The sequence below is a fragment of the Dysidea avara genome, chromosome 2 (genome assembly GCF_963678975.1).
Source record: "Dysidea avara chromosome 2, odDysAvar1.4, whole genome shotgun sequence".
Lineage (NCBI taxonomy): Eukaryota > Metazoa > Porifera > Demospongiae > Dictyoceratida > Dysideidae > Dysidea > Dysidea avara.
The window spans coordinates 4,539,185-4,563,415 of NC_089273.1; the positions used below are offsets into that span (position 1 = coordinate 4,539,185).

General features: G+C 37.1%; 2 protein-coding genes across 5 annotated transcripts in view; both read right to left on the minus strand.

Annotated features, from left to right (window-relative positions):
* Positions 1 to 352: 352 nt before the first annotated feature.
* The window catches only part of LOC136246468 (uncharacterized), a 38,398-nt gene continuing 14,519 nt past the window's right edge, over positions 353 to 24,231 (minus strand). Inside the window, exons 1-9 of one of the 4 annotated variants that reach the window (XM_066037941.1) lie at positions 16,288 to 16,409; positions 15,873 to 15,997; positions 15,713 to 15,812; positions 10,613 to 11,099; positions 7,551 to 8,110; positions 5,265 to 5,320; positions 2,736 to 2,840; positions 1,648 to 1,991; positions 353 to 841 (exon numbers count right to left, since the gene is read on the minus strand). In XM_066037941.1, coding sequence (XP_065894013.1) covers positions 470 to 841; positions 1,648 to 1,991; positions 2,736 to 2,840; positions 5,265 to 5,320; positions 7,551 to 8,110; positions 10,613 to 11,071 — 1,896 coding nt within the window. In that variant the 5' untranslated portion in view covers positions 11,072 to 11,099; positions 15,713 to 15,812; positions 15,873 to 15,997; positions 16,288 to 16,409 and the 3' untranslated portion in view covers positions 353 to 469. Of the gene's footprint in view, positions 842 to 1,647; positions 1,992 to 2,735; positions 2,841 to 5,264; positions 5,321 to 7,550; positions 8,111 to 10,612; positions 11,100 to 15,712; positions 15,813 to 15,872; positions 15,998 to 16,287; positions 16,422 to 24,231 lie in introns of those variants that run through there. The other 3 variants (XM_066037943.1, XM_066037942.1, XM_066037944.1) reach the window with 3 other exon arrangements.
* Positions 22,810 to 23,839, minus strand: LOC136246360 (uncharacterized). Its single transcript, XM_066037751.1, has 2 exons — positions 23,120 to 23,839; positions 22,810 to 23,016 (listed from the first exon to the last, which is right to left on the minus strand). Exons 1-2 carry the CDS (start codon positions 23,837 to 23,839, stop codon positions 22,810 to 22,812), a joined length of 927 nt encoding a protein of 308 aa, XP_065893823.1.

The following is a 24,231-nucleotide window of genomic DNA, read 5'->3' on the forward strand; positions in this document are numbered from 1 at the left end:
TTAGGTTGATGGATAAACGAATAGAGTTAGTCACTATGGGATGTCATAGGACTACTAAGGGTGTTACAGAAATACCTCTTGACACCACACACCGAGTGCCATATCACACAGAGTGCCACATGGCACTTAAGTACACTCTTTGCGTATTACCACAACACCTCTACGACATCCCTTGGTGTTACTAGGACACACTAAATCACCCCAGGCTGTTATGGGGTAACGTATGAGCACTCACCGGGTATTATATGAACAGTCAGGGTGTTGTGGTAGCGCTATAGACCTATAGTGCTATTGTGGCACCCCCGCATTGCACTTTAGGGTGTCACCGTCTTTACAGTACACAGTATTCTATTACAATGGTGATCCTAAAATTCCAGTAGCTATACATTAAGAGCAATGCTACTATAATACCAACATGTTGCAGGCATGCATGCATAGCAAAAATGATATTTGCATAAATATTAGGATTTCAACGTGTAAAAAGTTTTGTTATTGTTTCTTTAACAGTTTGAATGTGTATCACATACATCAGATGACACAAGTTGATCAGTAAAAATAGCATAACAGCTACAGCGGTCATGACAGATGGTGCTGTTACTAACGTTTTGTACTTGTTGCATTCTTCCCTGTGACCTCCAGCTGAGCAGTATATGTATTTGGCCATTTTAGCAAATACTTCATCTCTGGTTGTTAAATGTACCAGACTTGCAGTAAAATACAATAGCAAGGTAACCATGTAATAGCAGAACAATAAACCCAATTTAACTTCACCAACTGAGTAGCTGCAGCCCAAGCAGAACACATTGGACACTGTGATATTGCTTGACTTCAGGTGATGTTTCTAAAGAGACAAACATCAACATTATTAACATTAATATACAAAACAATAATATCACTGCATCATCAACAATGCGCTTAGTAGTTTACAAGTAGGCCATTGTGCTTTGTTTACATTTGAATTAATTTTACTGAAACTACAATTGTTATAAACAGTTCAAGAAAATGGCACTAGGAGCATGATGGTGGTATAATGTTATCTGACTGTTGATTTAGATAAGTTGAATTGGATATTGTTGTAAAGCATCATTTTGAATACACACATCTATATACACTTAATCTATATAAATTATATGCATACAGATGCTTTGATATGGCCAATTCTTTTACTGTTCTGGGAGAAATGAAATGCAAGATTCTTGCAAGACTGCAAGTGACTTGCAAGAAACTTGCAAGACTGCAAGTGACTTGTAAGACACTTGCAAGAAAAGGGACATTTTCCATACAAGAATCTTGCTTGCAAACTTGCAATCTGGCACATTATTTCTCCCTTGGTGGTGATATACAGTACTGTAAACGTGCTGATTCTACTACTTCCTACTGTATGTACCATGTAGTACTTTTTTCCAATTGGAAACTATCTCAATCTTTGTGGGTTGGCTGCTATCTGCCAAAAAAAACCTCTAAATTTTCAGCTTATAAAAAATGGCATTAAATTATTGAAAAATCCCCCCTTGAAACTTTGGATGGTGGCAATCCACGAATTATTTCCCCCTCAAAAAACCTATCATACATTGTGGCACCTGATCATGATTTAGCTACAATTACTTCCACATCAAAATTTTGTGCTTAATACATATTTACACTTACTTTTCGAAGAATCCACAATGAAGCGAAAAGAAATACAAGACCAATAGAAAATACAATGAGTCTTGGTAATATACCTCCATAAAACACAATAGAAGCAGATACAGCTGCACAGTACCATCCATTATAATAATACTGTGGCTTTGTTGTACTTATGGTGAGTACTGGATATAGTAATCCAAACAACATCACGATTGTCACTTCAATAAGATGAATCTTATTTCTGAATGATGATGAGTCTAGCCATAGTTTGATTTTAAATGGAAAAGCCAAACTGAGGAATAAGTGAAGAAGATGAAAACACCAGAATCCCACAAAACAGGAATACAAAAGTTGTACCATGAACCCTGCATTGCATAAATGTATCAACAATTATGTATAATGCTACTAATTCACAATGCAGTACATAGCATAATATTATTATGTGCATGTATGTGTGTGTATACTGTAGTGTAGTGTGTGTGTATGTACATATGCATGCATTTATCCGTTGTGCATGTGTGTATATGAAATGTGACTGGGCCTGTAAAAATAGAGTATGTGGGAACATGATTTTTGCCTACCTTTTCAGACTTTCATCACTCGAAACATTTTGTACCATTATGCAATGGCAATGCAAATTTCAGCTCTTAGTAAGCATGTAACTGGCTTTATGATACAAGGTACAGAATGCGAATAATCTGTTGCAATACTGAATTATTTGCATTGCGAATTCTAGAATGCAAATATTCTGTTGCAATACTTGTAGAATTATGGGGAGTAGTTTGTGCCCACATGCCCTGTTTTTGCAGGTCTGGTCACAAATACGCATGTGGTATAGAACACAGCCATTTTAAATTTGAATTGTGTAACTAGCTCTAAAAAACAAAAAACAAAAAAACCATCTTATAGTCTACTGAATCATTTAAATTTATGTTCTATACCACATGTGTATTTGGTACACACAATTTTGATACGTAGAATACATAGTACACAACACAAGTGCATGCAGTGCTGAATAGGGTGTGGTATACAGGTGGGAGAATAAACGCAGTGAACAGAATTTAGTTTATAATAAAACAAAACTGTCAGTGTATACAGTTTTTACATACCTTGTATTTGACAAGAGTAGGTCGGCTCTTTGGTACTTTCTAGAAATTTATGATCTGAGCACATTAACATTTTTTCTGCCACAAGTGGAATCATGTTAAGAAACACTATAAAGATAATAGTACAGAATTGTAATAATAGAAGTGCAATAGGAACTTGTGCAGTGGACCCCTAATTACCAAACCCTCGCTAAACCTACCCTCATTAGAAATTAAAAGTAATTTGAGCAGTGGAAATTCTAGACCTGACCTATGGGGGATGGGGGGGGAGGAGGGGGGTTAAATAGAGCACAGCATGACTATTGTTGTATGGCTGTAACATAAAATAGAATTTCAGGGGGTCTGGGGGTGCAACCCGCAGGAGCTGCAGGATTTTTGCAATTTGAATGCTTGAAAACAGCCTAAAATTTATGCTAAAAAAAGAAAAATACTAAAACATAACAATGCCAATCTACAGTAGCATAACTAAACCCAGGCCTACCTGGGCCCAGGCCCGGGTGTCAGCAATCAAGTCACGCCCACAGAATTAGCAACAGAGTAGTAGAAAAAGACTATTTCATCGAATAATCAATCGAGACCTTGACAACAGCACATATTTTTGGCTGAAAAACAGCTATATTACCTTTTGTTATTGTGAAATCTGCCAGGTTATCGGCATAAGCACCTCTAGAAATAATTATCATTTCGATGATTTGACTACTTTAATAGTTTTGTTTGTGAATATGAATTCAACTTATTGTACTGGGCCCTGGTGTCGGTGCAAGTCTAGTTACGCCACTGCCTATCTATACTGCAACTTTTCCCCGAGATGTTTCAAAACTTATTTGTCAGTTGGGGGGACATGCCCCCCCCCTCCCTGGAATAGTTTATGATTTTGAGTGTGATGTATATTCTAGTAAATTATATTAGCAGAATTTGTTTAATTAATAAATGTACGGGCTACAATTATTTGAGCAAAAACATTTTTGCCATTACCTGCATGATAGCATTTGAGTTTGGATATAACCAAGGGTCAAGTTTTGTGCAGAATTTAGCAGAGGTGGCACCAGCAAGAAATTTAGACCATGCACTATTGTCAGCTGACAAAGACTTCGTTCACAATATAGCACATAGAGGTATCAGGGGCGGATCCCGGGGGGATTCAAAGGGTTCCATTAACCCCCCTTTTGAAAGAGCCTCTCTTACTTGAGATACTCTAATAGAACAGTCAAATCGAGATACTAATAGAGTGTAGCAAGCTATGTATCTAGTTATAAAGAAGGAAATATAGTTGGTGAGGGCATCTAAGGTGAGGGGCAGCTATTGTCAGCAGGTGATGACCGTTTTTATTTATTTTTTTGGTCTTCAAGTTTCAGCTAGGCTGAAGTTCCAATTTCAAAGTGGAACCCCCCTTTATAAAAGTCTGGATCCGCCCCTGGTAGTGCATGTATTATTGTATTTGCTCCTATGCAACCTTACGCTGTAAGTCTAAGAAATAGTCAGATTTCAGACCACAGGGGTCTAAGTAAGTTAGTAACCTGACGGTCCTGTGTCATGAAGTGAATGCACTACTACAAGGCCTGAGGGAGTTTCCACAACAAAATATGGTTACTTTCTGCCCAGCCATTATCAAGCTACGGAAGTGTGAAAGCGGCATTTTCTTGATTCCTGTAAAATACATACTTGTCTGTTGTGGGCCTGCACTGGCTGTACTTGGCCACACAACACATTACAATGTGTCTTGATTTGCATTCTAAGTAATAGGGCCTGAGGGTCTCGTGGTCTGAAGTCTAACTTATTTAGACCATTTACAGGGGCGGATCCAGGAGCTGGGAAGGGGAGGGGAACAAGCAGAGTAAGTTGTAGAGAGCCATGCATGCAGATACTCTAGTTGAATGCTACATTTTTGAAGCAGCAAATAATCACCTCTTAGTAGTATCTCATGGTTGATTTTTGCCACTTAAGGCCTTTTCAGATGGTTGCGAAGTCTTAAAAGCTGTTTTAAAGGCTCTGAATGTCTTAAACAACAGCAACACGATAATTATTTTAGAGGCGCTTAGTACAGACGAAGGTGCTGGGTGCAATTTTGCAATTAGTTTGACTTTCATTCGCTTTGGTTTTAGGTAAATTTGTAGTAAAATGTGCATATTTTCATGAGTTGATAAACTGATCTTGGCCTGGCATAAAGTTTAGTAGCTAGCTATTTTAATCAGAAACGTGGCTGGCTCCTCCACAAGGTGTGTGTGTGTGTGTGTGTGTGTGTGTGTGGGGGGGGGGGGGGGGGGGGTACAGAGAAATGTAGCATTAATTAGTAGAAACAAGCCATCACTCCACCCTTAACAACACTTATCCATTTAAAATTAATCTTCAGGTGGTGATGCATTGCCAGTACTACCAATGCAAAAAAGGGTACTGGTCTAAGTAAGTTATAGACACCTTCAAAATCCACCACGAAAAAGGTCTAAGCCATAGTTTATCACTACTTATAAACATAAACTGGTTAAGTTTGTTTGTGACTTCTGATACATGTACACCCAATTATACATAACTTACAGTATACTTCCCAAATGACTGTGTTGTACACTATGTATATCTGTGGAAACTTTAATCTGGAAAAGAATATACCACACTAAATAGCTATAGTATATATACTATTGTATCAGTAATAACAATGATAAATACTGTATGAAGAGTTCTTGTTCTCTATCTAAAAACTAAACAGTTCTAAAGCAGTTTGTATGCTAGAAGCAACTTAACTGTTATAATAAAAAAGCAACAGAAATCAAATTGTTGATGTCTATAATATGTGTAGCTAATATGGGCCAATATCTATTGTTTACAATCATAGAGCAAAAATAGACATTACCGTACTACACCTTTCATGAAAACATGCATCATAGTTCCTTACTGTTATTGAACATACAAGAAATCATCATAATAATTATGTGACCGGATCTGCAATAAGGGGTCTTATAGCCTTTCTAAATTTCCAAGTTTGATGAGTCATAACTCATCATGTGTTTAACCTATTGTCTTAAAATTACATCCAGGAATAGTGCTATGTTAGGAACGTAAGGTGATCAACTTTCAGGATGGTACCATACCCACAAATCAAGTTATGGATTGACAAATACATGCAATTTGTACTAGTAATAGCATGGGTAGCAGTGAAATTTGGGATAAATATCACGAGTGTTGTATTGGAAATGGGGATAAATTTCACGAGGCGAAGCCGAGTAAAATTTACCATTTCCAATACAACAAGAGTGGTATTTATCCCAAATTTCACTGCTACCCATGCTATTCCCAGTTAATACCATACTCGCTGCATATGCGCATGCTGTGCATTAGCTTTGCTATGTACGCAATTTGTCACTATGTACTAAACATGCGTCGACACTAATTGGCGCTACATTGTTAACATAAATTCTAGCCAATGAAATTGCAATTACAACTTTTTCACTGCTGTCAGTGAAATACGGGATAAATTTCACTGTTACTATTGAGACTTTTGTACGGGCAGTGAAACAGGTACAGTATGGTATTAGAAAGGTTATAAGACCCCTTTTCACAGATCTGACCACAAAAGGGTAGCTACTCGGCATACTCATTAGTTCTTTTTAAGAGTCATGATGCATTGGGCCATATTACATTTAGTAACATGAAAAATGCTGTGCTGTGGTGCCTTCATTTGAATCAGTCATTAGAACTGAGAGAGTGACTAAGGGAATTCGTGTGCATATGCGGTGACTGAAGTTCACAGAACAAGGCTTCCACACACATCCAATTTTCTGACTTTAACCAACTGTACCTTAACTATTCAGTAAGCTATTGACTTTAAGGTTACGGGATAGTGAGTGACTGTTGACTCAATTTTTATGACATAATTAAGGTGGGCTTGGTGTTGTGTTGTGAATCAGCTGGTAACAGGCTTAAATTGTTGGGAGAATGATAGCGTGCTGACTGGACAGTTACAAGGTACAAGAAAACACACGTGACTGTACAAGATAACAGAGAAACAACACACTTAGCAACTGGCGCACCTGTAAGCACATGCGTGGTTTTCCTCAATAATGGTGATATTTCTTGAACCAAAAACCTGGACTGTCAAACAAGTTGTTAACATTTTGTATAAACAAACTACTAGTTCGGCTGTTTGTCTAGGTCCTGACGGAGCCATTTCTAAGAAATAATGTTTCTAGTGCTTGTGATATGAATTTACAAATTAATTTTGTGACCACATTGTCTTGTTTTAGACCACTTTGTTGCAATACACAGTATTTCAGCAACTAGACACATTATTCATAAATCCTCTTGTCAGTCCCTCACAAGCGTTCTTCAAAACTTAGAATTGTTAGTAAGTTCTCATGGTTCTTCATTGGTCTGATTTTTAAATAATTTTCACTATTTGGTATGGGAACAACTCATGTTTCCATAACAACATTTGAATTCCATGTCAATTAATAAGAATTTAAATATTAATTTTAGTAACATGAGATTAAGAAAAATCAAACCCTAAATCATGAAAAAATAATATATACTGTAGTGCACATGTGGGTCTACAGTATCCCACAACCTTAAACTTTCACACAATTCTTCCATAGCAAATACCTGATCAAAATTTGAAACTAATACCATACTGGTACATCTAGTGCATAAAAGTGGATGTGTGTGGAAGCCTTGTTTAGTCAAATGTGATATACATACAGGTACTTGTCCAGGGTACAGTTGAAGAACAGCTTTAGCCAATGTTGTGTCCCTGTTAAATAACAAAACAAGTGTTTGCCATAATATAGCTTGTTTGAAGCAAGTCTGCAAGTGTAGATCTATTAAACTTACAATTTATTCCTTCTGTAGTAGCAAATAATTAGAGTAATTATTCCACCAATCAACCCAATGAAACCAGCTGCAACTGCCAGATAGAGGGAAAAATTACTGGAAGAATCTTGTGTTAACAGTGAATATTCACCACACACTGGTAAGCATGTTGAGTTACAAAAATGATCAAAATTAGCCGGACAAGGTTGATTTGGAGCCTTCTTTAATGTTATATTCGTATCTTTATCATAACTAATACAATCTGGAACAGATATGTTATAAAAATTCTCTATTAATCTCCATTCAGATGAGCAGTTGTTATCACGAACTTTTTCACACTCCTCAGTTAGGCTTACTGAAGAACTATCACCATTACACAATAGAAGTGTTGCATTGCAGAAAAATGATAGTGTGCTGTCTGTGACACATTGTGAATTAGTTTTTAAACCTAAGCCATAAACAGAATGTAAACCTATTATGGCTGTGGTATTAAATTCACAGTCAGCATCAGTGAAGTTGCAGAATTTCATCATATCATCATATACAAGGCTTAGTTCTATCTGTGATTTATTGTCATTAACCTGCACAGTAGTAAATAATGGATACACATTACATGCATAGAAATTATGTGTGTATATGCTTGTGTGTGATGCGTATTTGTGTGTGTGCGTGTGTGTGTGTGTGTGTGTGTGTGTGCAGGGGCAGATCCAGGGGGGGTTCCAAGGGTTCCATGGAAGCAACCAAAGTTCCTATCACTATCATTGTATTTACTCTGTATTGGGCATTACTAAAAGACAACAGTGGGCTGAACATATCGCTTTGGAGACTGTCGGTATATATACTTAGAATGTAGAGAGATGATAAAACTGTTACCATCTAATTGTATGATGCATTGTCTAGAATGGCTTGGTCATTGGATGTCTGAAAATAGAATTCTTAAGAACAACTTATTTGGGTGGCCTCATCAAATTTTTGGGCCGATATGTTGTAAAGACAAACAACATGCTGACATCATTGTGAACATCTGGTGTGATGAAGCACGGTGGAGAGAGAAGCCTGGAATGAGGGTGTTGCAGACCAACATAGCTGTTTCAAATAACAATCGACAATTGCCATCAATAGTTATTGATTTTGTGCGTGAGAGTAAGAAATGGCTTAGAAAAAATATCTTGCCATGGCTACAGGGTACATCACTAAAGGAAGTGAAGTCTACAGATAAGTTAACTTAGTGGTGTGTACTATATGTGGCAAAAACCTGACTTGTTCGCACAAGCATGCGTATTGAGAAAAACGAAATTTAAAAATAATTCGTAAAATTACGCATGCTACAATGAAAAATACGCAAGTTTTTATTGGGCCAGTATTCGAAGACGAAAGACTCAAATCAATTAAAACTATATATCATCTTATTCGCCTACTCATGGAGAGTTCGGAAATCATTGTTTCGTTTTTGTAGCTTCAACGGTATGCGTGTCACGTGCGTTTGTTTACGATTCGGTAAACGTAAACAAGATCGTCATCGTTTCTTCTACCAAACCGCTTTCGTATCCATATGCGCAAGTGTATACAGGACTAACACCGTACCTTGGCTGATGTACTGATCCATGGTGAACATTTTAAGCCACGTTGCAACGCTGTAGACTAATCCAAACAGAAGTTATGACTGCGAATGTAAGCGCCTGTAGTTAGCGATTCCGGGAGAATTTTAAAATTGATGGAAACAATTTCTACTTAGCACAGGCTTGTGCAGCGCTCCCCAAAGATCTTACAAACACTTAGTTTTTAAAAATCAATCAATGGATGATGGAGTTATAAGCAATTTTATCCTTTAAAAATGGTAAAATTTTCTCCGCTTCTTTCCATTGAAAAAGTCCCCAAAAATGGCACAATTGAACAAAATTAATGTTTATAACTCACGTTAGCAAAAACATTTTCAGCTTCTGTTTCCTGATATAAATATCTCAGTACATGGCAACCATCATTATAAGACCCTCTCAGTAAAGGTCACCTCTGTAGAAGGCCACCTAACAGCTGCGTGAACTTAGCATATTACAAATGGCATAACAACTTCCACTTGGTCTGAATGCAAACACTCTGTACTAGTCACCTTCACCCAAAATACAATGTGCATGCAAAACAAGGATTTTTACTGTTCATTTATAGCTGCTTATACAGTTGGTTTTACTGTTACTTTTTAGCTTCTTGATAGCTGAACCAGCCAACTTGGTTATTTATGTTGCAAATTTGCTGACTTTTTCCATACTAATAATGAAAACTACATGGACAAAAATGTTGCACTTGGTGTAACTAACATGTGCTGGGTCGTTTCTTGCAAAGACAACATTACATTGTGGTAAATATATTGAAAAACAATCTTAGAATTGGCATAAAACACCACATAAACACATTTATAGCAGGAAACTAACAGCACCATCGTTTTCCTCGTCCCCAGAAACCCTAGAAATGATCTAATTGTTTGATCAAACACTCGTACGGCAGCGAATCGATTGCGCCATCTTCCCAATGGAGAATTCACGGAGAAAATTTTATGCAAAATTTACGGAATTCCGGAATCGCTACTGTAGTTTATTTTCAGTATAGTCGCTGTACAAATCTTACTCTTCCTACTGGCTAGTGCTATAATTCCAAAACTACACATCACAGAAGGCTGAATGAAACTTTGGTGATCCATTTCTTGGACACTGCTAATAATGCTGAGTGAATAGAAAAAAAATTTTTTTTCTTGCAAACAAGTCGGGTTTTTGCTGAGACGGTCACATATGGTAGTCAGAGAAAAGGCTGTACGGTTATTATAGTTAGTGAGAACCAATCATGTGTAATATTATAAGCATGGTAATATTATAATGTGAATGATACAAAGATTTAAAAGTTGTGATATTAAAGATCACAGCCAGAAGCATTCTGCAGCAATGTTAAAACCAACATAGTTGGATTACCAATTATTTTATTACAGCATTCTTGGGCCAATCTTGGTTGCTACGTACAATTAAATTTCATATCCTGGTTTGATTCAACAGCTGCTATAGTACTCATGCAGCTGTAAATTTATATTGTATGCTTACAGAACAAGTATCAAAATTCAAACGTTGAAATGCATCAACTTCAATGGATTGTATCCCTGCATGAGGTGGGTTCATGGTGTACAATACAACTGGAACAACAGAAAGCACTCCAATGATACAAATGGTGATAATCAGTGTGGCTATTAATTGGCATTTCAATGCTTTAGCAATGCGTTCTGTTGTGAAAACTTCAACTGGAATACTTGTTAGAGAAGGTCCAACTGTTTTATCATTTGCTTCATCGCTTTCACAGGCCTCTTTCCTGAGTGGTTTTGTATTTCTTGATGCTTGCAAATACTGTGCATCAGCTTTCTGGTTCCGGGTGTAGGTTGAAATAACAGTGGTATGATTGTTATCATCATGATCTTGTCCAGCTGGACTTTCTGATACAATATTAATATCACTATTCAAGTCTGATAACTCAGTAACAGATATGCCACTGTCATTTGTTCCACTCATAATGCACCAATTGTTAAATCAGCTTTATCTAAGTATGTATATAATAATATTTATTATCTATGTAACTGCAATATGCATAAAAATATTTACAGACCTCCTTTGATCAGCCCCCTATCCCCTCATAGCAACTACTTCCTCTTTAACTGTACTGCAGTGCGGTGTGTATGAGCATGTGGGCACACACCCACATATTGTAGTATTGAGTAGCTATTGGTGGACTTAGAATTACACACTGGGTTGTGCCACAGCATCAGTGTGGCGAACCAAAATTGAACTGTATACATATATTGGAAAATCACCCATATCAGCATAATATGGTTGATTCACAGAGAAAATAAAATTTACTTTAGAGTACTTATGGTGCTTACTCTCATTATTCCCTCCCATCATTGATAGTAAGTCCCTACAAAAAGGGGTGGTAGGGTGGACAGTGACACCAGCAAGGATACTATTAAATGGACTGCAAGGGTAATAAAAGCACCAAGCCCCAAAGGATGTCATTGTCAGTGATGCTTTATAGTCAGAAATCTCACAAAGCAGAACATAGGGTATAAATGGACAGGGATGAAAAAACAGCCTGGCAAGGGCAGTCATCTCAATAGAAAAATGTAACTAAGGACCCTGGTACCCTGATCATCTGTCCAGACTGCTTGAACCCTCTCCAGCATGTATTTTCCTTCACAGAGCTTTAGAAATATCTCATTGTCTACAGGTAGCATGGTTTGGCACAGGCTGTAAGAAAATCAATTGCCAACTCAGTGAATTGAAGGTGTGTAAATAGTCTGCTTTATAGTTTAGCAACTGATGCTGGTGTTGCTGTACCCTGAGTTTAGTTTTTAAATTACTTCATGCTAGCCCAGTCTTTACCTTAGTTCACTACATAGCACATGTTCACCACATATCACATGTTTACTCTATGTATGTATATTTATTCAGGTTTACTTTCATTAACCATACACTTACCCATGATCACTTTTAGTTTTCTTTATGTGCACACAATGTTTATGATATTTATTCCATTTTTACTGTGTGTTTACTCTTAGCTAAATACCTTATGTACACTCCCTATTACCTGACTATCTTAGTTTAATTTAGCCAAACCTTTGTTTACCACCATGTCTGCAACAGTTTATTTCTATGTGTACAACCTTATATCTATGTTTACTGATGTTTACCACATCTTAGTTTACTTTACGTATATGCTAGAGCATAGCCGCGAGTGCTATATGAATAATAAAGTACGAGGCGCGCGGCCGAGATGCTAATAAAGTACGAGGCGAAGCCGAGTGCTTTATTAGCATCGAGGCCAAGCGCCGAGTACTTTATTTTTCATATAGCACGAGGCAAGGCTATGCTTTAAATGATTTATGGAACTTTCTAGTCGTGTAGCTTCACCATACACTAGGACTCGTAATTAACAAGCGTTGCACGAACTATTAGCAGCCTGAACGTACACAAACTAGTTTAACAAAGTAACTCACGCATATTTCACCATAGTTTGGCATAGTAGACGTTCATTGCGTCTTTTGGCAGGTTTTGCTCGCAACCCACAATCGATTCTATGGTGAGTCACATGGTGAAGTATTTCCGTGATATCTCCAGGAGTTGTCCGTTTACATTAACAAACGTAACAGCAATGTTACCTTCTCTCACCCATCATCGAAGCATTTAGGTATGTCTATAAAAGTAATCCAGTGGTAGAACTCGTATTGGCTGGGGTGATTGATCACTCAGTGCGGCGAGGCTATCAGCCTTCACCGGCTTGGGTGATTAGTCGTACTGGCGTGAGCCCCGTAGGCTATTAGCCTACACTAAGGCACGTGGGCAACTGTGCTTTATTGCCCACAAAGAGTGCTTTATTGCACCGCAAAGAGTGCTTTATTGTGAATAAAGCACTCTTTGTGGTCGATGAAACAGTTGGCCGGCTGAGAGTGTACTTTATGAAATTTAAAGTACACTTTTCCCTTTGATCTCGCCCACGCAAAGTTCTATAATGATATTTTATATGTGACCAGGCCTGCAAAAACAGGGAATGTGGGAACAAACTACACTCCGTGACTCTACAGGTCCTATCTCAGTGCTGGAATAGAATATTTGTATTCTAGAACTTGCATCATAAAGCCAATTAAATGTTTACTAAGAGCTAAAAAATGCATAGCCATAGCATAATAGTACAAAATGTTATGAGTGGTGAAAGTTTGAAAAAGTAGGCAAAAAATTGTGTGCCCACATGCCCTATTTTCGCAGGCCCAGTCACATATACCAATGTATCTGCCACCATGCAAAGTAATCTACTTGATTAATGCTAGGTTTACTTTATTAAGCAAATTACCGTAAAGTTTTCTTAAATGCATGTCCCATATCTTGCCACTTATGTAGAAATATTACGTGTACAGTTAATCCTCTTTAATGACATGGAATAAGCAACCTGACCTCATCATGAACTCAAAAGGGGCCTTTCACGTACATCCTATTCTATGAAATTAAAGCAACAGCTCTACCAGCATACAATACAATAATAATTATTAGTTATTATTGATGTTGAATTTTTATACAAATGAATAAAGCATTGATGAGAAATTCAAATTGGTGAAGTGTTTAATCCTTATCTAGCAATAAAGCTCAAATAAAAAGAAATAGCTATTATACAGCTGGAATGTGATATGCTCTCACAGCTTGCAACATCTATATGTGTGAAAGGTAAAATCAAATGTACAGGAAGCAAGTTGCTCTGTGATAAATGTACAAGACGTAGGTTAGTGGTATAATGTCAACAATTCGTATGATGTCCTTTCTTAAACATAGCTATATACAAGCAAGTAGCTAGTTCATTGAACAAGTAGTCCATTATAACAAAAATAGCTAGCTATATTATATGATCAATAGGCTTGAGCCTATTATGCCAGCATGATTTTTGGCACAATAGGCACACAAAAGCATCCAATGATCAAGCTTAATTCGGAGACGTTTTTCAATAAAACTACTTATTCAATCTATTGAACATTCAAACCTCTATCGATGGTAATTTTTTTTAAAAATACAACAAAAGTTTTGAAACCAAGGTAAAGTCCGCTACAATGCAGTGCTCATTCAAGTTTGATTAGCAAATGTTGTAAAGTAGAAAGTATTCTGATTGAAATTTTGTGATATACTATATAACTAACTAACAGTTGTGTAGCTTTGTCTTAAGTAGTGATTTCCAACCAACCAATTTTTCACATACAGTATATTTTTGCTACTTAAATTACACATCTTCAATAAATGTTTCACATAGTGCCATTCCAAATAATGGTAGTCAGTGTTTCGTATTTTGTAATGCACTTTACTGGATTAAAATCCATGTGGTATTTATTGAGATATGTCAAATCAAAGTTTGAGAAATAAAAACTCCTATAGGGAGCCCATACAAATAATTGCGTATGTAATTCTAATTGGAAGAATACGGCACCGGTGATAGCCAAAGTTTCCAAGTGTTTCTGCGTGAATTTGTGGCTGATGAGGATGAAAAAAGTGGTCCTGGGAAAACCGTATACGCTGAATTCGGATCTGCCGTGTGTTTTTTGATTGGAGGACGACTGAAGTTGGATTACGATGGAAATATGGCGCGTTAAAAGGTAAATCGCCATCTAGCACTGTTCAGAATTGAGCATTACAATCACCTGGGACTTCAAGGCATCCCTCTGCATCGATGCTAGTATAGTTTGAAGGTGAGCAGTTTGTTGTCTTGCATGGAATTGAAATATAAGGTTCAAGGTTAAGCATAATCTTTTCAAAAGTGGAGACTGGCATGTGATACCAGCCTTACATGGCTTCACACTTATCTGTTGCTATATTCTGGTGTATTTACTGCTGTTTTGATCCATTTTATAGCAGCTTCAGTAATTGTAATTTGGTCCGGAACTATTTATAGTTTCTCTTTATAGTATAGTGATGTCATTGTGTTATATAATAATTATCATCCTTAGTGCTTACAATGTGACAAATAAAGCTGAACAGTGTCCAAACAAATCTATCTTAAAAATAATATTGGTCTTACATTTTGTTATCTGATTGTCATGTTTCCAAAGTATTTTTTTAAAATTAATTGTGACTTGTGATGCCAGTACTTACCATGTTATATAATATTGCTGATTTTCTAGTCACCTATCCCTAAAAATACATTGGGTACCTGTGTATACTTAATATTACACAATATACACAGTTTTATTTGTGAATCACTTGTTTTATTCGTGTAATATTCTGAGTGGTCAGTCTACAAAGAAGTGGTCACTCTTGAGGGGTTTTACCTAACTCATATGCTGTTCTCCATGAAATAGATATGTGGTGAAAAGCTCATGTTATTAATAGTTTCCTATCTAGATTTATGACACTTTGAACATTGTGTTTGGTGCCATGCGATATACATAAAAAGCATTGAAACTACTGTATACAAAAATCATCACACTGTCCGAATGTTCATCGGATTGAGGTACAGAGCTAAAATTTTCACCATCGTGTTCGCCATTAACTGGGGAATCAATTGTTGGGTAAGTTTTTCCTTTACTTGCCCTTCTAAACTGCATATAAAGAGCGAAATTTATGAAGAAAAATCAATCGCGTACAATCTCTTAGACATGACGTAAACAAACGCTCATAACTTACGTATCCTTAGGTCTACTGCAACGAAACAAAGATTTTCCAACTCCTCTTGCGCAGGTGAATACGATGATATCCACGTTGTTATTGTTAGTCCCTTCCTTCACTAAGAAAGAGGGGTTAAAAAATTACGGATATTTTTTTTAATAATATGCAAGTATTTCACCTAATGTATTCAATGCTTTATACTGTAGATTTAGGCTTGTGCGATTATGTCCCTTTTTCACAGATCTGGTCACATGTCTTTTGATAGGAATCACCGATTGAGGTAGGGTTTGTACTAAAATGACCCTGAAAAATAGCACAATATTTGTCATACTAATGCAATGCATGGAATGTTAATTATTTAATTTAGTTGGAAATCTCTATCTAAGTTAAGCCTAATAATCCTGCAACATCACCAATATGGTGATGCAGGGTGAACACAGAAGGAAGAGCTTACTAGCGACTAGCCTAGCAATGAAATACCAACAAGTGGTAAAAAGATGAAACTACAGGGTGTAGCTAACACGTCGAAAGAGAAAGAGGGAAACGGCTGCTTTGCTCTCTTCATAACCCGGCGTTTCCACATTCAGGCTTACTTCAATTTGTGATGTAGCTATCGAACTTCTGATCTTAGTCGTCCGCCAACACTGCCCACTAGACCGCCTCGGTCGAGAATCACGGATAACTTCTTGTAGCTAAAAGCGAGTAGGTTTTGCACTACGTAAACAAGTCTTGAACACGTGAGCTTTCCAACCCAGCCTCGTGACAAGGGTCAACTGGCTTTTCTTGAACATTCAGAACTAATTGTGAAGATAGGTAGCTGTTACAAACTCACTTAGGTGGTTTGGCACTAGGTTAAGTGCGGAGTTCATACTAGTGAAGAATATTGGATGCTGTGACCTTTAGTATTAAACAAAATAAAATCGCCACAAACACGTTTCTATTAAAGACGTTTCTACTAAAGACGTTTCTACTAAAGACGTTTCTATTAAAGACGTTTCTATTAAAATCGCCACAAACACGTTTCTATTAAACAAAAATTGATGACAGCAGAGCTCTCAACTCTCACTCATTCTGCGTGAGTCTCACGCATTGAAGCAAAATCTCACTCTCTCACTCACAACACCTCTAAACTCACGCATTAATCTCTCTGACTCACAGTATGAATCTCGAACCAAAACAGCCGTTTCTTAGCATCACGTGATCACTCGTAAGGGTCTTGCATGCTTGTATGCATGAGAGTGATTATATTCACATATGTTAGGGTTGTTCAACCACTAACCATCAACAGAAACCATGTAAACAGAAAGTTTCCCATTGCTCATTGGACACACCATAATATAGCTAGCTAACTATATATTAATTAACTGACTTCACATTATTTTTAACATGCAATTATTAGCTATACTTAGTCATTTTCATGCTGTATAGCTATTGTAGGTATTTTGGTCATTATTTGTTATAATCCAAACAGAGCCTTGTTATAAATCAGAATGTAACAGGGCACACAGCAGCAAACAATAAATTATATAATAGCTACGTATACATTATGCAATATAATCCCTTTCTGTATGTGATTAAAGTCTGTATGATTTTTGTCCAAAATCATGAATTTTGATCAAAATTGCATCTGAGAATGTCTTGAGTTGCAAACTTTTCTCATACTCCAGACCCCCTAGAGGCAAAATCCTTTGTATTTAGGAGTATGATTGACACACTGCAGGTGAGTCTCCTATCCTCTACATAATCTCACTCATTTTCATACCAATCTCACTCATTTTCACTTATGTTCTCACTCAAAGTGATTTCCACCAGTTGAGAGCTCTGTGACAGTGTATTGCTGCAATTACCTCTCACTTTGGGTTAAAAGATGATATTACGCTGAGATAACAGCGCCTTCACTTCCCTTCACGTAAACTGTTCTTAATCGCAGAGATAGTGGCGACCTCTGATATCTTTAGTACACAACGTCTTCGTGTTCGCTGATACAGTGGCAACCTCGGATATCTTTAGTATACAACCTCTCCGTGTTCGCTGAGATAGTGGCGACCTCGAATATCTTTAGTACACAACGTCTTCGTGTTCGCTGATACAGTGGCAACCTCGGATATCTTTACTATACAACCTCTCCTAGTTCGCTAAGATAGTGGCGACCTCGAATATCTTTAGTACACAACATCTTCGTGTTCGCTGAGATAGTGGCGACCTCGGATATCTTTATTATATAGTAATCAAATGCACTGAAATCGCTGGGATCACTGCCACTGCTTTCTCCCGCCCACACAAAATGTACAGAATGGTGTACTTTTATTTTTTACTATACAGGACTGTACAGATCAATAAACAAAATTTAAGAGCTTAAATGATTAAATTACAGAACTGAAGGTCTACCAGTGTCTTGCACTGGTAGCCATAATTAATACTTACAAATTACAATAAGCTATATAACTACAAATAATAATTACAAGGGGTAGCTATAAAGAGTATAACTTAAAGAATAAAATAGTTTGTAGGAGCTGGAACGTTTAAACATTTGGAACAGGGGCAACAGAAATAAAAAGTACATAGATTATTACTGTCAAAATTGCTAACAAAATGATTCCAAAAATAATTCTCAAGTTGAGTTTGAATTTGATAGTCTGGAGGTTTGGGATAGTTCAATTAATGGTAAGCTGTTCCACAATCTGGGTATACGGTACAAGTATAGGAATTCATTACTTATAGTATACATATAGCTAAAATAATGGTAGGCATGATATATACTGCTTATCCCAAAGGGATGGAGCAATGCATTGATAGTTCATCAATGATTATTATGATGACAATTTTGTACAGCTTAATCAATAAACTAATATTCATATGGTTCTACATGGGGTACTTAGAGGTAATAAGTCACTCTCCAGAGTTCCTATACAGAAATTGACAAGGAGGAAACATCTTGACTGCCTGGCAGACTCTTGTAAGCATTCGAACATTAATCGGATGGCACAGGTTCGAGGCTGCCCAGTGTAAAGCCTTAATAAATAAATAAACAAGATCCTCGTGAGAATTTTTGAACATGCGTGTGGCAAATCTCCCTTTTTACTGTATCATAACTGTTTGCTTGTTACAAAGCTAAGTCACAAGACTTATGTATTGAGTACAAGATCAGTACCAACCACATACTAATCTCTTCCCCCAATATTGTGGGGTTATATATCTCATGACCAAATATATAAGTAGAGTGGCTAATTGAGCAAATCGTTCACTTTTTCAATAAAAGCAACAAACTTGGTACAACATTTGCTTAATTCATACTATTCATATTAGATATGGTGCCTTTAAAATTACCAATCATATCATGCTCAAAGAACCTGAAAAGTAAAGTTAGTAGAAAATGTATTGGGGAAGCCATAAAGAGCTCTGAGCTGGCTCAATGGTACATATACCAAGAGTTCTATTATGAACTCTTGCATATACTGAAACTTAGCATTTGAATAGACAAGTGAGGGATGGTAATATCCAAATCTGATCAAGGGAGGTGTCCAACCAGGTCACTAGCTTGCCATGTTAAGATGTACGGAGGGTCATGGCATATGAAGCCATAGATGTACAATACATTATTTCTATTTGGTCGTACCTGTACTTTTAATGCTGAAATATTTGCTCCATTTGAAGTGTTTAAAAACAGGTAATTTTAACACATTTTGAAAATTTTTCTGATTACACCTGAAAATTTGAGATACATTCAATAAATTAAAATGAAGGTTCTTAATGCACTTGTGTGATTTCCTTACCAGCTAGAAGTGCACTTATAATCTACTTTAAAAGTTTCAAAACATGCCCTAATTAGGCAATGATTTTGACATGGCACCGTAGGCAATGATTTTGACATGGCACCGTATCTAAAATGATTTAGTATACCTTACTCAACTTCCACAGAAAATTTAGTGCTTTTATCACAAAGTGAACAATTTCATCAAAATTTGTTACTTAGCCGCTCTACTATATAGGCTTGCATGGAATATGAATTCAGAAGTATAGAAAGTCCATACTGACTTTGCATGGAACATGAATTCATAAGTATAGAAAGTCCATACTGACTGTTTATAGCCACATAGTATACAGAGAAATATAATTTTATATTATTGATATGAATCAAGTTTCCATGCCACTACAATAATTATTACAATTTATAATAATTAATCAACTGCAAAAGCTACAATGAAAATAATCAAACCACACAGTTATTATAAGTTACATGAAACAAAAGTTCTACAATGTTTTATAATTGTTAACAATAATGTACATAATAATAGTAATATCACTCTACAGTGTCATAAAATCAATAACAAGTTTAGATGCCGTGGTGTATTTCTGTAATGATGTAATAGTACTATATTAGTTAAGTATAATAACAATAATTATTACAGCAATCATGAATAAATTATAATTGACGCAAATCTAGACAAGTAGTCGATTACCTAAAACCAGAAAAGTGTTACAGTATTTTTACTTCTGCCTTTTCAATGGATTTTTTAAAGACTTTATAATTTCATTGTCTTCAGGACCACAGTCATCAAATGATATTAGATAGCCCTGTTTATTGTATCTTATAACCGTTCCTTTGTACCATGTTGTGGCACTGTTATCAGGATCATTATAGAACTCCACACTAACATGCGTACCTATAGCCTTCTTTCCTGTTGGGATTTCTTTAGTCTACCTGGACTTTGATTATAATGCAGACCTCTTTTCAGGGGGCTTTAGGGGTCTTCGGGTTCTTCTTCTTGCCTTTACATGGTAAGTAATTGTGATATTGGCTGCTATGGCAACTTCTAAAATAGCTTGCCTTCGATCTTCAAGATATACATGTTCCACTAAAGGCTTTAAAGAAACTAATTTCTGGTTTTCTGGTACACTTTGTCGATTAATAGATTCCACTGGATTGGTGGTTCCTGGTAGATCTTCCCATCCTTCAGCTGAAAGTGAGCTGTATGCTTTACTCAACTTCTGCAAAACTTGAGGTCTTTTCCACCAATCCACCCAGGTTTCTGTTTCTTTCCATCTGCTGGTATCCACTTGAGTGAAATCTGTGGCCCTAAGGTCTGGTGGTAATTGATCTGTAAATTGTTCAGATGACTGCAAACCACATAGCACATCAAAAGCTTCATCTACCCTTTGCTTGGACGGCTCATCTGGGATTCTCCTGGCAATTGACATGAAAATGTGATAGCTAGGTGATGTTGTAGATGGATTTACTAACTTGGAAACACGCATAGCAGACCTCAAAAAATGTACTGCACACCCTCGCAAAACATTTGAAAGTTCTTGTCCAAAGCTAGTAACTAATGCATTTGATTCTGCATCATCAAAATCAACTAGTATCTCTTTGTGAGCAGTTTTGATGTATTCGCTATGATAGAGTTTCACATTTTCAACTAATTTAGACAACACTGTACCAATAGATTCAGCATCTTGACGGTTCAATAATCCTCGTCCACAAGCAATGTACTTTGAAGTAATGGTGTTAAAACAGACGACATTAAGTAGATATGGAAAATGGTGGCACCCAGTGTGGTCAACGTCTACGAAAAGAACTTCTGCCTGTGACCAGTGCTTTGCCTGAAATGGTGACTGAAACAATGCAAATTGTCTGTCTCTGCCAAAGCAGTATGCATCATTTCCATCGATTTGGTATTTTCCTACCAGTTTATCTACGGTTTCACTCTGTTGGCAGTGGTTGCTCTTATCAATACGCTCTTTAATGTTAGGAAAAGAGGCAATGATCTTAAATGGATTAATCCTCTCATTATCAATTTTATCCACCTCTTGCCTGGCTTTCTTTACATGCACTGTAACCCGTTCTATGTTTATAGCAGCTAAAGAACTTTCAATTGGTCTATATTCCATACCTACTCCATTCTGAATCTCCTTAGGAGTGATACGCATGTTCCTTTGTGCTGCATTGGCAATGTCACGTAACACATTTGGAGCTATCTTCCATTCGGGCGGAGAACTATGATTGTGCCTGTTTGCTCAGCACTCAGTACTATAAACCATCTCCTACCATCTTCCAAAGGATTGGGAGGGTACACATATGCAATATAACAGTTACAGGGACCTGTAGATAAAAGGGCAGCATTTTTATGCTCAGTGCGTCGATTTACCCGTTGTTTTGTTGACACCGTATATTTGCACCCCTCTCCAGCACAGACCTTTACGCCTGAACAATAAGATCGGTTGGCCATCAGCTCTGTTTCAACCCCATCTATATTAACTTGAATTGGTTTAATACCAGCTTGCGAACGTGAGAACTGTATCACATTTAATAGATAATGGGGCTTCCTAGTTGCTTCAGGAAGTGAAAAACAATCATGAAAGAAAAAACACATGTCATCATTTACTTCCGGCCCTAATCCAAGAAACTTGATTTTGTCAATAGTTCCTTCTATCGAGCAACCTTCCAATGCAGCAATTATTCTCGGTTTCAACTGCTTACCCCAGTTCTGATGACACTTGCTATATTTCTTGCTTTCAACCACTTCCAACATTACATCAACAATATTTGACTGCGGATCAACTGACATTACAGAAGTCGGATTATTGAGGAATACTTCCCCGGTCAATGCAAGTGAATATTTTCGATGCACTTCATGACGATTTTCATAAGGGTGAAAATCAAATGTTACATTAACGTAACCCAAATGAACAGCAACATAATATGACTTTATGCCATGACGGTTTTGACATTCTAGCATCATTAATGTAAAGACCACTACCCCAACAAGTATCATTATCACTATCAAGCAAGTCAGATAAACTATCAAAACTTCTCACATATGTTTCATTGCACTGCAACAAAACTGAGATCAGCAGGGTCTTGGTGACTCTTGGCAAACTGGCAGCATGTAACTGTTGCATTGTATTAAATAATGTTGATAGAAAAGGCTGTATGTCGATGCTCCAATGACAGATGTGATCAATTTGTGCACATACTGTGCACAATGAGCTGTTTGAAACAAAACATGTTGGCGGATCGGTATCACCAGCACCTCCATACAATGCAGCCAAGGATCTTGAAAGACATTTTTCATGGTATACAGAGTAAACAAATTTCCATGCTGTAACGTAGGTTTCTATGACCTCTGATTTTTTTGTTTATAATGTGCATTTCCTTCATTTGACTTTTCTAATGCCGATTTTAGCCACACTCCTAATCTCTTATCATCTTGCACTTCATTAAACAGTAATAACCCTAAAGCTGTGCTGTTTGGCTTCCTTCCTGCCCTACCCAATTCTTGCAGTAAGACCCCTAGATTACGGGGACAGCCAATCCTTATTACCTGAGTAATGTTGGGGTTGTCCACACCCAGTCCATAAGCTTCAGTGGCTACAAGAACTGAATAATTTCCCTGCAAAATTTTTTTTCTCAATTTCTTCGCGTACAGGAACTTTCATCTGCCCAGTATATTTGCCTACATTAACATCACCTCTTTTAATAACATCTGTGACATCTTCTACATCTTTAACAAAGTCCAAATATAGCACTGTGGATTGGTCTTTCATCAGAGGTAGGACTTTTGAAACAGTTTCTCCCCACATAGATTGACTGCTGGACAGAGTAGACTGATACTCATCATCTTCATCACAATCTTCATCATCACAATTAATACTATTGCTGATGTCTGCAAATGGTCGATGTCTTCGCCGTCGATATCGTTGAAGTAATATCTGCAAATTGCTCCGGCTTACACTGTTGATCAAAACTACGCATTTATCACTTCGCAGAAATTCCTGCTTTAATTCACTGATCTGTTTATCAGTCAAAGTAGCAGACATTGCGACAATAGGGCAAGAAAGCTCTTTTAGCTGTTTCATGCTATCAAATGTAGACCGGTAATCAGGCATGCGGTCAAAAACCTTGTGGGCTTCGTCAATAGTCACCATACAAAACATTTCACTATTATCTACGAATATGTGAAACATTCCACTGGTACCTGAATATGTACAAGAAGAAGGAGTTCCAAAAAGGTATTCAGGAGTACAAAAAACTATCTTAGGCAAATCTGTACGTTCTTTAAACAGACGTCGATAATTGGCTGTTTTTTTAGGAATGCCTGCTGCATTACCCAAAGCAATGGCATCAATTCCTTTGCGTTGTAACATTTCAACTTGGTTTATGATTATAGCTACTATTGGCTCAATAACAAGGCTGACCTTGCCATGTGACAGTAATGCAGGCAATGTAAAACAAACTGACTTTCCCGATCCAGTTGGCTGTACTACTATGACATCATTACCCCTGTTTATAGCAGCCAAGCATTGTGTTTGGAATTCCTTTAATTCTCTGATGTTGAGCTGTGACTTTTGTTATGATGGTGTATATATTGCGCATGCGTAGAGGCTTGAGATTAGAAAGTAATAATAAGAGTTTGTGTTGGTTCGCGTGCTGGAACTTGATCCGTTGTCTCGCCATCGATCCTGTCTTGTAACAAGTGGGGGCTTGTCCGGGAGAGAAAACCAACGACATTGTGATCTTTTGTCGTCGCAGCGGAGAA

Bases quoted from the DNA above. Each gene is read 5' to 3' on its own strand.
- LOC136246360 (XM_066037751.1), bottom strand. From the start codon at position 23,839: ATGTTACAACGCAAAGGAATTGATGCCATTGCTTTGGGTAATGCAGCA. The intron at 23,017-23,119 runs GTACGCGAAGAA...AACATTACTCAG, and splicing joins CTGGGCAGATGAAAGTTCCT to GTAATAAGGATTGGCTGTCC.